Source organism: Caretta caretta, chromosome 5 (genome assembly GCF_965140235.1).
Source record: "Caretta caretta isolate rCarCar2 chromosome 5, rCarCar1.hap1, whole genome shotgun sequence".
Lineage (NCBI taxonomy): Eukaryota > Metazoa > Chordata > Testudines > Cheloniidae > Caretta > Caretta caretta.
In genome coordinates this window covers 110,433,596-110,446,351 of record NC_134210.1, presented here as the reverse complement: position 1 = coordinate 110,446,351, position 12,756 = coordinate 110,433,596, and the positions used below count along the sequence as shown (strand labels likewise).

At 40.8% G+C, this 12,756-nt stretch overlaps 1 protein-coding gene across 3 annotated transcripts in view; it reads left to right on the top strand.

The window, feature by feature from the left end:
* The window catches only part of TTC39B (tetratricopeptide repeat domain 39B), a 138,724-nt gene that overhangs the window by 89,207 nt on the left and 36,761 nt on the right, over positions 1-12,756 (top strand). For all 3 annotated transcript variants that reach the window (XM_075128794.1, XM_048850371.2, XM_048850372.2), the window contains 2 exons: positions 5,620-5,724; positions 10,638-10,769. In XM_075128794.1, coding sequence (XP_074984895.1) covers positions 5,630-5,724; positions 10,638-10,769 — 227 coding nt within the window. In that variant the 5' untranslated portion in view covers positions 5,620-5,629. The remainder of the gene's footprint in view (positions 1-5,619; positions 5,725-10,637; positions 10,770-12,756) is intronic.

The following is a 12,756-nucleotide window of genomic DNA, read 5'->3' as shown; positions in this document are numbered from 1 at the left end:
AATAAACATCCAAGTTTCGAAATGTTTTTTGATTTCCTTAATTCTGACTGCTACACAAGGAGAACATTTCTGAGATCTGGCAGCTTTAGCACATCTATCAGCCCATACTGGGCAAGGTCTGTTAGCAGAGGGAACAACACACTAACTAGCAAGATTTCTCTGGACTGCCTAATAGTGAGAGTCATGCTTCTATGCAGAATAGGAAAATTGTGATTCCATATTCGAGCACCATGGAAAGCATGATGCCCTGCTTAACTGCACTTAAATGGGATAGTCTCTTGATTGGGATGTTTCCAGTAGATCTGTTTTCAGTCTAATGATGAATTGTAATTGCTGCTGCTAATCGTGAAACAGTATTAGTTTATGTCGTGCACTTAGGTGGTGGTAAGTGGTTAGCAAAGTTTTAAATAAGTATGAAATTATTGTTTTGTCTTAATAAAGAAGTTTCCAAATAAAAATTAAAGGGGAAAGCAATAAAGATGAAATGCAGTGAACACTCTTTTTATATTTAATACAACATTGTAAGTACTTTTGAACTGAATTGGAATTGAAGGCACTCAAGATCTTTCAGAATCAGGCCATCAATGGAGGCCAGTCACTGAGACTGTCCATTGGGCTCTTATTGAAGGGAATGGTAAAACACTTACTAATTTAAATGGGAGCAGCAGTTCTTTGAATGGAACTATAGGCAGCCTGCTGTCATGCCTAAACTGAGGTCTGCTCCTGCAGCCCTTAATTGTGCAAATCTCCCACTGAATTCAGAGAGAGAGATGTGCCCTCACACTCATGATTAACACTGAAGAAATTCTGTTGTAAAATCAAATACTCTATTTAAGACTGTAGGTTAAGCATAATTCTTGAACAGAGCATACCAAAAATAGTAAATTCTGGAACTATTAGATGCCAAACTATAGCAATGCATATTCACATTATATTGTTATTTTCACTCTTCCTTTATGAGTCAGGCTATTAAAAGAGCTTGACTCCCATAATTGGGACTTGGTTTTCAGAAGAGCTTAGCTCCTGTTTAGGCACCAAAATAAGTGACCAGATTTTCAGAAGTACTGAGCAATTCTGAAAATCTAGCCTTAATTGTCATAATGAGAATGGCTGTTGGCTTAGCATTTGGGAAATGTGGCTCTAATTTATGTGTTTAAATGGGAGCTGGGCTCTGTTCAAAACTGGCCCTAATTGAGGATGTTGAAATCTGGCCCTGCGCTTTTGAAAATCTACCCTTATTTTGTTTAATTTAATCTCCAATTCAGCAACTTTTTCCTCACATTAGTAGCCCTTATTCACATAAATAATTTTCCTTGCACTCTACTTGTGTGGGCAATGACTTGCAGAATTGTGCTCTTAGACTTGAAGATCCTTTTGTGTTGCAAATTTAGGGTATGTCTACGCTGCAGCTCAAACCATACCTCCCAGTCCAGTTAGACTTATGCTAGCTCTGTTTGAGCTAGTGTGCTAAAAATAGCAGCGTGGATATTGTGGCATGGGTGGTGGCTTAGGCTAGCCATCCAAACTTGGATAAAGGGGATTAGGCGGTCTTGGATTCGGGCAGCTAATCTGAGCTGCCATCCGTGCTGCAATGTCCATCCTGCTGTTTTTAGCATGTCTGGGCTGAGAGGCATGCTCTAGCTGCAGTGTAAACGTACCCTTACTGTCTTCTATTTCAAAGTATGCAAAGTTGTGGCTAGGCCTTCTGAGCAGCAGCAAGAACTTCCTATGCTGTCCATGGCACCACAATGGTTTCTGTGCTCCCAATGCTGCAGCTCAGTGCCTGTCAACATAGTTTATCACCTTTCAGCAGAGAGAGTGGATAGTCATCTCCCTCTTTTCTTTCTTCATAGGAAGGAGAAAGAGAGGGGCAGAGGGACCATTCTGGGTCTCAGCTCCCTCCCATTCTCTTTTTCCAGTGAGGACCAGGAGAATAATGATCGTACCCCAGTTTACTGTAGAGGTAGAGGCTGATCTACTGTAACTCCAGAAGATAAAGAACATCTGTTTTAAGAGCATAACATCCCAAATTTATGAGGCAAGAAAATGGAATGAATAAAATAATTTATCTGAATTTTTGAAGTATTCTTCCAATTCTGAATGATTATTTTGATGGCTATTTATAGTAAATCCCAAATTGCCTGAGACTCTCAGGGTTGCTAGAATGATGGTACCATTTTCCAACTGATGACGACAACAAGTATTATCACATAGTCTAGCTTGGGGATCATGATTGGAGCCCACAGTGTTGCTAACGCATTATTTTTATCATGCATCTAGTAATTTAGTGTTTTTCTTAAAGCCCAAGCAGCTGGAAGCATGGGGTAGTTGGAATTTCAACTTTCATTTTAAAAAATAAGTTCCTAATCCTCCTGGTTGCTGAACAAAAGCTTGAAAAAGTGAAGTGAGATCACCCTAAAGGCTAAAAAGCCAGAAGGCAAAGAAAAAGTGAGAGGGAGGATTATCCAATGGGTAGAGCACTAAGCTTGCAATTTGGGAGACTAGGGTTAAGTTCTCTGCTCTGCCACAGGCTAGCTGCATGACCTTGAGCAAGTCAATGTGTACACTGATAAAAAACCCACTGCATTGAATCTCAGAGCGCGGGTCAGCTAACATGGGTTTGCAGGGCTCAGGCTGCAGAGCTAAAATTGCAGTATAAAGATTCCGGCTCTGGTTGGAGCCTGAGCTCTTAGACCCTGCAATTTTAGAGCCCTGCAGCCCAAGCCGTGTGAGCCCAGGTCAGCTGACCTGGGTCAGCTGGGGCCATCCCATGGGTATTCTATTGCAGTGTAGATATACTCTGAATTTCTCTGTGCCTCAGTTCCCCATCTGAAAAATGGGGATAATAGCATTTCCATACCTGAAAGGGGTGTTGTGAGGAGAAGTACCTTAAAGTTTAAGAGGTGCTCAGATACTATGGAAATGGAGGTCATATAAGTACATTAGATAACTAGAATAGATTTTTTATTAATTTTTTTAAATCTCATGACTTTTAAGCTGATCTCATGATTTTTAGGGGGATGGCCTTGTGATTTTTTAATGATTGTGGTCTGTAATACTGGGTCCATAATGACTGATATAATAGCAGTAGAGTGGGAAGCATAATTTATACCAATCAGTGCAGTCTACAATTCTTCCTCTTTTCCTTCAAACCTTGTTCCATTCCTCCTTTGACAGGGGATATATATACATATATATGTATTACATACAAATATACATAGGGCCAAACTCTTTTATACCAGAGCAATTTCAATATACTGATATAATTGAGAGGAAAATTTGGCTTCTGAGGGGTAGAATATAGAAGCTCGTGCAGTCATTATGCAGAATTTTAATACAGTTAATTAAAATAACATCACAAGAGAATAAAAGACTTGGGGAGAAGATTGGAGGATGATAATATATGAAAGTCATCTGTATGATATTTGTCAACTGATAGTGGGGGGAAAATAGTAGTTCTAGGATGCATCTGAGAAGCATGTAGCTGGGAGCTCAAACTGACCATATTTTGAAAGAGGAAAGCATGATTCATGAAGAAAATTGTATCAATTTTCCTTTAAAGTCAGACGTACAGTTAAAGGTAGAATGTTTAATATCACAGGCCTCCTTGGGAAATAACATTTTCAGAATTTGTGAACAATGTGGTAGATGTCTCAAGTTATTTGTGAGGGTAACACCATATAATGTGTAAAATCACACAACATGTTGCCAAGGAGATACCTTATGTAGCAATACAAGTTATTTCCAACAGCATAATGTCAAAGTGCCTGATTTAAAGTTCATTGAAGTCAATAAGCCTTGGACTACAGCAGGCTTTGATTCTTGGAACAGTTGAATCAGAGGAGTACTTCTGCTAAAGTTGTTTATACTATATCTTATCTATTTGTTAGCTTAATTCCCTCCTGTCAGTTCTCTGTATTTATTTTCTTTCATAGTTCTCTTAATTGTATTGGAGAACTATTACCTTATTCAATTGAAATTTAATAATTTGGTAGAATATTTAAGTGCACACACATGAAAGGGATATTTATATAATAAATTGCAGAGCCATATGATAAATTAATTTATCTTGTACCTTTTAACAACTAGATCTGTGCTCTGCTCATTAATCCATATCCCCACAATTTATTCTAACATTCCAAACATCTGAACATCTTCAAATTGTTAATATTTTTTAAAAACCAGTCAAAGAATTGTACATTTCCTTCTTTTCTTCATAAACAGAATTTCACTCAGAAAAATATAACACTGGCCACACTGTTCTTGAAAATTTTTGCACATAGCTGGGGCTCAAAAACTATAACACTTGGATATCACACTGGATCCAAGACCCAGAATAGGTAGGAATTGGCCTTTGAGCAGATACAGGTTTTATTTTAATAAAGATGTCAGTTTTAAACTGTCCTGTGACCTTCCAGTAAAAGAAATGGGAGATTTAATCAGCAGAAAGGGGAAATTTGTGACTTCCCAATGGGACCCAATACTTGGTCATAGCCCTAAAAGGGTCTGGGATAAGACAATTAAAAATCATTAGATTCTTAACTACTTTCATCCATTATTAGAAGCAAGTAGGTTTCCTTCCTTCACAGTTAGACTCATGGTAAGTAAGAACACCTGGATTTTCAGGTAGGGAGATATGTAAAAAAAAACCACACATTTCACCTTTGTCTTTCTCCTGATCCATACATTGTATGCCTATATTTATAACAGTTACACAATTCATGTGCACCAAGAAATCTCTTTTTTGAATTCCTCCATAAGGTCCTCTTTTTCTGTTTACTGCTTGGAAGTTAATCTCACTGACATGATTGCTGCCTTCTCTTTTGCTTAACCTCTTTTACTCAGGTGAAGCCCACTGTAATGCCCAATCTGGTGTCCTTACTCAGACCAAACTCCTTTAGACTTTGTCAGTTGATAAAGATTTGTCAGTCTGTTTAACAAAAAAACCATACCTTCATAGACATGGCAGTCAATATAGAATCTGGTGCTATGTATTGTATTTCTCCTGAGTTAGACTACAAACTCTTCAGAGCTTGGACTAGTTAAGTATTTTGTATATTTACAGTATTGTATAAATAGTAATTGATAAAAGATTGCGTTTCATATTGACTGCTAATTCCAGGAAGGCATGACATATGTCATGGTAAACAAAGAAGATCATCAGCATCCTTACAGCAAGAAAACAAACCCACAGAATAAAAGCAATGGCTGTTAGAAAACTGATACAAAACATTTTTGTAAGAGTCAATTATTATAAATAGGTTTTTTTAAAAAAAACCACTATAAAATAGCTACCTACATGGCTTTTGGAACACATACTGTAAATCTAAAGGAAAGAAGCTATTAATTAGTTTCTGAAATTAACTAATTTCTATCCTTTGATTATTTCTCATTTTAAAAAAGGGTTAGAGGAATCCATTAATGCAAACAGTTCTGCAGCAACTTACATCCTAAACAGCTGTTTAGGAATTTAAAGTAACAAACTAAGCATAAAAGATTAGGGAACAGTTGGGCTGTGATGCAGTTTGTGTTCAGCTCTGAAAGCAAAGATTACTATTGAATACAGTTTCGAATACTTATCCTTTCCCCTTTTTTTTAATATTTGTATGTTTTTATTAGGGCATCCAAGATGGATCTCAAGTGTGCGCTGGAAGAATGTTCAATGGCACTGAACTTATTTCTAAATAATAAATTTTCTGAAGCCCTGGAATTACTTCGGCCATGGTGAGTTCATTTTGTTTGTTAGAATTAATGAGGACAGATACTGTAAGGCATGCCATCTGGTTGCTGAGCACTAATCTAAGACCTCTGAATATAGTAGCTTTCATTACTTCCATTTTATCTCTCCTGACCAAAGCAATTCTGCATTGCTTCCCCAGTATATACTGTTTCTGTTTAAACATACTGAAGTTACAAGCCCTGTCAGTCAACCCAGGGACTTTGTTTTATTTTAGTCGTAATTCTAAGGCCTAAATCAAGTCCTTGCAGATGCAGTGAAGGAAGGGGGGAGAGCAGAAATTCTGTCATCTTGTATGTGTTACAAAAGACTTGTTGCAAAATATGGCTGTTTTTCAAAAAATAGGCCAGGATAGAGGAATGCGGTGGAGTGCACTTTGATACTTCCGTGATGGCGGTATGTGTGTTACCTGGAAGTTGGAGATGAGCTGCTCTTCTCCCTTTACAGCACAGCAGTTGGCAGGATTTAGTTTTAACTCCGACTTTTGAAAAACTTATTTTTCTTCTAGTTCTCCCTGTTCCTCCCTGCCACCTCCACCCATCAAGAAAATCAGCATGAAAGTACAATTATAAAGGCTTAATTTAGTAGAAAGATTTTCTCTATTAAATAAATCTATTCCTGTAGTATGATGATTTACCACATGGGTCCTCCTTTAACGATAATAGGAACAATCTTTTGACTAGAAAGGAATATCTGAAAGAAATGGGGATGCTTTTGTTTATGAGTGAGTGAGTGCATGCATGTAAAATATACTTAAAGTTGGGAATGCTTCCTGTTTAAAGGATGATTCTTGAGGGCTCTAAAATCTGCAAGCTTACTCAGTTATCTTGAAATTTGCTGCACCCAATGAGGGTACAGATAGGATTGGTGATCCAAATTTGGAGTCATCTGACCAAGGGGTTCCTGAGATACAGCCCCCGGCAAAAAACAGTATTTTACAAAGTCAACGAGTTCTTGTAAATTTTTGCACATAGCTAGGGCTCAACCCATGACTTTGTCCTCCAACTGATCTCAGTTGCTTGACATTTATCTTAGTTAGTGCATGGCACTCGTTGCCCCTTTTGGGAAAGCAATATTTAAAACCTTATTAAAGAAAGAGTTTAGCTCTCTAGAATGGTATGTACCAAACACTCTCACCCCAAAGCGATTGGATGTACATGTGTAGCAAGACTATACAAGAGGGTTTGCAGGCAGCCAGTTGTCACAGTAATTTGGTGGTTCAGTGCAACATACTGTGGTCACCGACGCTGAGTTGCCCCTGCACTGTAAATTTGAATCCTATCCTTAGCAGAAATCGGAGATTGAATGTATGCACATGTCAACAATTGACCTCTCTCAAGGGTTTTTGTTTTGTTTTCTGGAAATGTGCCCTGCTAATTTGTACAGCTAACAGGTAAAGGTAACTGTTTTCTGAAAGATAATAAATTACACATGCTCTGTGCAGATATATGAGTGATTCCTGGGCATGTTGCTACTTGAGTCCCTCTCTCTTCCCTCTCCCCACAGGGAAGCCAGGTTCTGGGTGTGCCCTGGCTCTATGGGAGAGAATCTGAGCCATTCTCCCTGTATGTGTTCCAGGATCTAGGCATCTCTGTCCTTCAAGGGGGACTCTGAGCCCTACTCACCCTCCCCCATGTGAGCTGCGATCTGAGAGGCTCCTGAAAGTAACACAGATTTAAACATCCAAAAACTAGAAAATACAAACTGAAAGTACATGCTGCCCTTATGTGTGGTGGAGTGGGTGGGGGCTGGCTTGGAGTCAGGGAGGACTGGGTGGGCTAAGGGCATGACTGCGGAGGCCTGGCCAGAATAGGGGAAGGGTCTGCTGGGGAGAACAGTGAGGGCACTGGCTGAATGTATAGCTCAACCTTTATAACCAAAGAAGTGTGTGACTCCCTAATAAGTTGCAGCCTGTGATATATGTATGCAACAGCAGAAGGTGCTCGGCCCAAGGAACAACTTTTATGGGCTAATGGCTTAATAGGATGGGAAAGGGAGGGTTATGAAAATATTGGTGTGTCACCTATATGAGGATAGTGAGGGAAGGAGATAAAGAAGAAGAGAGATACACTGGTCTTATCTCACATGCTTAAAGTTACTGTAAACCAGTGGTACTGAGAGGTCTTCCAGGGGTACATCAACTCATCTAGTTATTTGCCTAGTTTTACCACAGGCTATAGAAAAAGCACTAGCGAAACCAATGCAAACTAAAATTTCATATAGACAATGACTTGTTTATACTGCTCTATATACACTATACACTGAAATGTAAGTACAATATTTATATTTCAATTGATTTACAATTATATGGCAAAAATGAGAAAAATAAGCAATTTTTCAGTAATAATGTGCTGTGACACTTTTTTGTATTTTTATGTCTGATTTTGTAAGCAAGTAGTTTTTAAGGGAGGTGTAAGTTTGGGGGTATATAAGACAAATCAAGGGGGACAGTAGTCTGGAAAGATTGAGACCCATTACTGTAACCAATGTGGAATAAAACTGCCAAGATTTTGGGTAATAGTCATGTCTGATTTCTCTCCCTGTCCCCTTGGCAACTCCAAACATTTCAAAGCATAACCATCATCACCCTTCTACAGGAGCAAACTGTACAGGAGTGGGGAGGAATGCTTAGGAATCACATATCATTCTTTACCTTTAGACTAAAACAGCCTAACTCCTACAAAAGTAACACCAGATGAACAAAAACTCCAAACTTCAAAACAGTGGGAGATTCACTGGCAAAAAACTTTGTTAAAGCAGAGGTAAATTTGCCTGTTTGTCTTGTGCCCTTCCAGAGCTTCATGTTCAGCAAAACTCAAACTTCTGAAAACCAGGAAATAGAGTTAATTTAGATACTGTAATGGGTTTTGCTCACCACTGTGGCACCACCCGCTGGTTGCTCCTTCTCCCAAGAGCCAGTCCTTCTCCCTTGCTGGTCAGGGGGAGACTCCCCTCTCCTCTGTGTTGCAGCCTTTATATAGAGCTCAGCCTGGCCCTGATTGGCTGCCCATCTGTGCAGCCTCTCTGGCCTACTTTAACCCATTTTCTCCTGGACTGGGGTAGCCATCCCACTAGAGATACTAACACAGCCTTAACTGAGCCCTCTTTGAGCAATGCCCTAATACGCCCGTAACACACATTCTCGCACTTTCAGATAGTACAAATTACTCAGGAAATAGGGTATATGACCACGATAGCACAGAATTTAATGCCCTGTCTTTGCTAAGGCAAAACTTATGTTTAGGTGAGCTGTTCTGAACAGAAGCTACAAACACCTGTCCTACACTCAAACAGTGAGCCAGCCCCACAGAAACTAACTTGCTACATATTACAACCTTTTCATCCCCTTTTATAGCCTCTTCACTCTTACCACAGAATTACATGTGACAATATATTTTAATTTACCCAACATTAAACCCAGAGAGTACTCTCATATCCCATCTCACTGGTAATAATCTGCATGGCAAAGAGGTTCCTGTACAATGCTACTGATATAACAGCACTCAGTGCTGAATTGAGGCATACTGGATCTCTCCAGGTATGCATACACCTCTTCCCTTTGTTCACATACAGGAGGGCAATGAGGCACTCAGTTCCCTTCCCCCTCTCCCCCCCCCGAGAAGAAGGGTCCCCCAGATATCACAGTCTCAGCTCTGCCAAACTTCTCTGAATGAATGCTTCTATCCAGTACAGCTATATTTAACACAATTAATGCAGGTGGAATGCACACTGATAGTTCCCAGTGGCTCTTGATGTGGATACAGCTGCAAAATGAGGACAGACACATGCATGGAACTAAACAGCAGGCTGCAACTTTTATTACATTTTATCACAGGAGAGGGATGCTACCTATCCATCACCCATACTCTCCTATACCAGGTATTTAATTGGTTCCAATGCAGTGGTTATAGGGCTCCTTACCATATAACCCATAACTAGAGCCAGGGCTACAGGGCTCCTTACTGTATAATCCATAATGCAGGGTACGCTCTCCTTAGCCTACCTTCAGGACTCAGCTCTCTCTGAGTTCTAGCACACACCATGATGATCCCAATGAGGATCAGAGGGTACATCAGGGTACGGACCTTGTACTGCAAGGGCCACAAGGTCCGACCTTGGCCCACAAGGCTCAGCCTATCACATGAGCCCAAAGCCCATCATCAACATCCCAGGTCTTTTACCTCTGAGAACTGTTCATTTGATTTTCTGAACTGCACTGGAAACCGGCTGCAGTTGCGACAAATAAACACCACCCCAGCACCTTAGTTAGGTCCCGAGTGCATTCCTACTTAATTTGCTGTGGCTTGAAAGTGCTGTGCGGAAGGCAAATAATTCTCTGGTCCTCTGCCATGGGAGAAAAAATTCCTTCCTGACGCTCTAAACAGGTGATCTGCTAGATCCTCAGCATCTATCAGACTGGGTTCCCACTCCTAGTTTGGGTGGGTAGGATGGGCTGCTGGAACAGAGCCAAAAGAGGCTCCACATGGCTCCTACGCTGAGGAAAATCTTGGGAGCTGGAAAATGCTAGCCAATCAATACTCTTCTTCCCCAGCCAGCCGGTGGGTGCCAGAGACTTGCAGGGGAGCAGCTACCTATTATCCCTTGGCAAGTGTCTCCCTCACTTGCTACTGGACTGTCCTCTTTCACTGCCCCATCAAGTTCCCCCACCAGTTGATGCAGGTGGATGGCATTTGCCATCTCCAGGTGGGCCAGAGTTAAAGTTGTGTTTACTATGTGTTTCCTGGTTTTCAGAGGTTGTTTTGATGGTCACAATGTTCTGGAAGGACACAAGACACCATTGAGCAAACTTAACTTTGCTTTTTGGTGCTGAAGAATATGATGTATTTTTTTTAATTTGTTTGTTTGGCTAAGATGCATAAGATTTGTATGTTTGCCCCAGGTCTAAAGACAGCATGTACCATGCCCTTGGCTACAGCACTATTTTAGTTATGCAGGCTGCTATGACCTTCGAGCACCAGGATATCCAAATGGGGATTTCTACAATGAAGGAAGCTTTACACACCTGCCAAAGGTAAGCCTAAGCAATTTACATTTTGACAGATATTAAATAAAATAGGCATTCGTATATGTCAAGCTTCTACTTTGTCAGCACAAATCAGTACTTGACCACCGTTCCAGAATGGAGCAAGCATGATGGGAGATTAAGTTGGGTATGACAGAACAAAGCATATTATGGAACTAGGTATTCTGGTAAATCCTGAAGACTCAATCGAGATCAGGTATTTGTAGACTCAAATGTTAATTAAGTATCTAACTAGCCATGTAGACAAGCAAATAGGCAGTTTCTACATGCAGTTACAGTAATTCTGTACGCATTTTGGGCACAGGATTTCGTGCAGCCCTTATTTTCTGATTGTTTGAAAATATGGTATTCAGTGTTTTTCCTGGTGTCATTATGGAAATCCTGTCCTCTTGTATTGTTGTGTTCATAGATGGACCATATATTTTGAAAAATTAAGAGCTGACCTGAACCTTCACCCAAAAATGAACTCACCTTTTTGGTCTTGAAATTTCAAACATTTAATTTCCTTTACAGTAAACATATGTGCACCGTCCCCCTCCAGTTAACTATTTTGTGCCTTTCTTTGCTTCCTGGTTTTGACTGGAAGTCGGAGGACTGAAGTAACCTGAGCAAAGCTGTCCTCTACAGTAACTCCTCACTGAACGTTGTCGTTATGTTCCTGAAAAATGCGACTTTAAGCAAAAGAATGTTAAGCGAATCCAATTTCCCCATAAGAATTAATGTAAATGGGGGGGTTAGGTTCCAGTGAAACTTTTTTTTTGCCAGACAAAAGACTATATTAATTATACACACACACACATACAGAGTATAAGTTTTAAACAAACAATTGAATACTGTACACAGCAATGATTATTGTGGATCTTGGTTGAGGTGGTGAAGTCAGAGGCTGGGATATTTCCCAGGGAATGCCTTACTGCTAAATAACGAACTAGTAATTGGCTGAGCCCTCAAGGGTTAACCTGTTGTTAATGTAGCCTCACACTCTACAAGGCAGCAGGAATGGAGGGAGGGGAGACAGCATGGCAGACAGACAGAGACACACAGTGAGTGTGTGTGTGTGTGTGAGAGAGAGATGCGCATTTCCCCTTTAAGTACGCTGACCCACTCTTAAGTACACTGCCTTGTTAAGTTAATCAGCAAGGTGAGACCACATCTGCTGCCAGGAAGCTCCCTCCATCCTGAGCCCTGTCATGTCATGTGTGTCCCCCCTGCTTTGTGGAGATGGTAAGCAGGGTGCAGGAGCAAGGGGGAGGGGGACACCCTGACATGAGCCACCCCCCCCATCCCCCGCACAGCAAGCAGGGGGCTCAGGGAGCAGCTCCAAGGCAGAGGGCAGGAGCAGCACATGACAGCTGAACTGCCAGCAATTGATAGCCTGCTGGGTGGCTGCTACACAGGGAACTTAGGGGAGCGGGGGGCTGATAGGGGGGCTGCTGGTCCACCCTGGTTCCAAGCCCCCACGAGCTAGCTGCAACGGGCTGCTCTTCCTGCAAGCAGTGGACAAAGCAGGCGGCTGCCAAATGACGTTATAAAGGAGCATTGCACAACTTAAACAATCATGTTCCCTAATCGATCAGCAATGTAACAACGAAACAACGTTCACTGGGATGACTTTAAGTAAGGAGTTACTATACTGGAGTTTTTTCACGGGAGGTGGATTTTGCAAAATATCTAGACAAGAGGTTGATACATCTTCAGATTAAAAAACTTCTGAATTTATGTTCTTCGCTGAACCTATGGAGACATTGTGGCCCTATAGTTAGGGCATAGGACTAACAATCAAGAAATGTAGCCTCTGTTTCTGCCTCTGCCATGGACTTGATTTGTCAGCTTGGTGTGTAACAGTGTTTAGTCCTCTCAGCAATAAGAAAAAGAAAACTGAGAGAAACATAGGTTTACATTTACAACAGCTAGCTGCAAAACATCCAGTCTAGGGCTGCAGCTTCTTGTCTTTGCCAAATTTAAAGGGCAAACC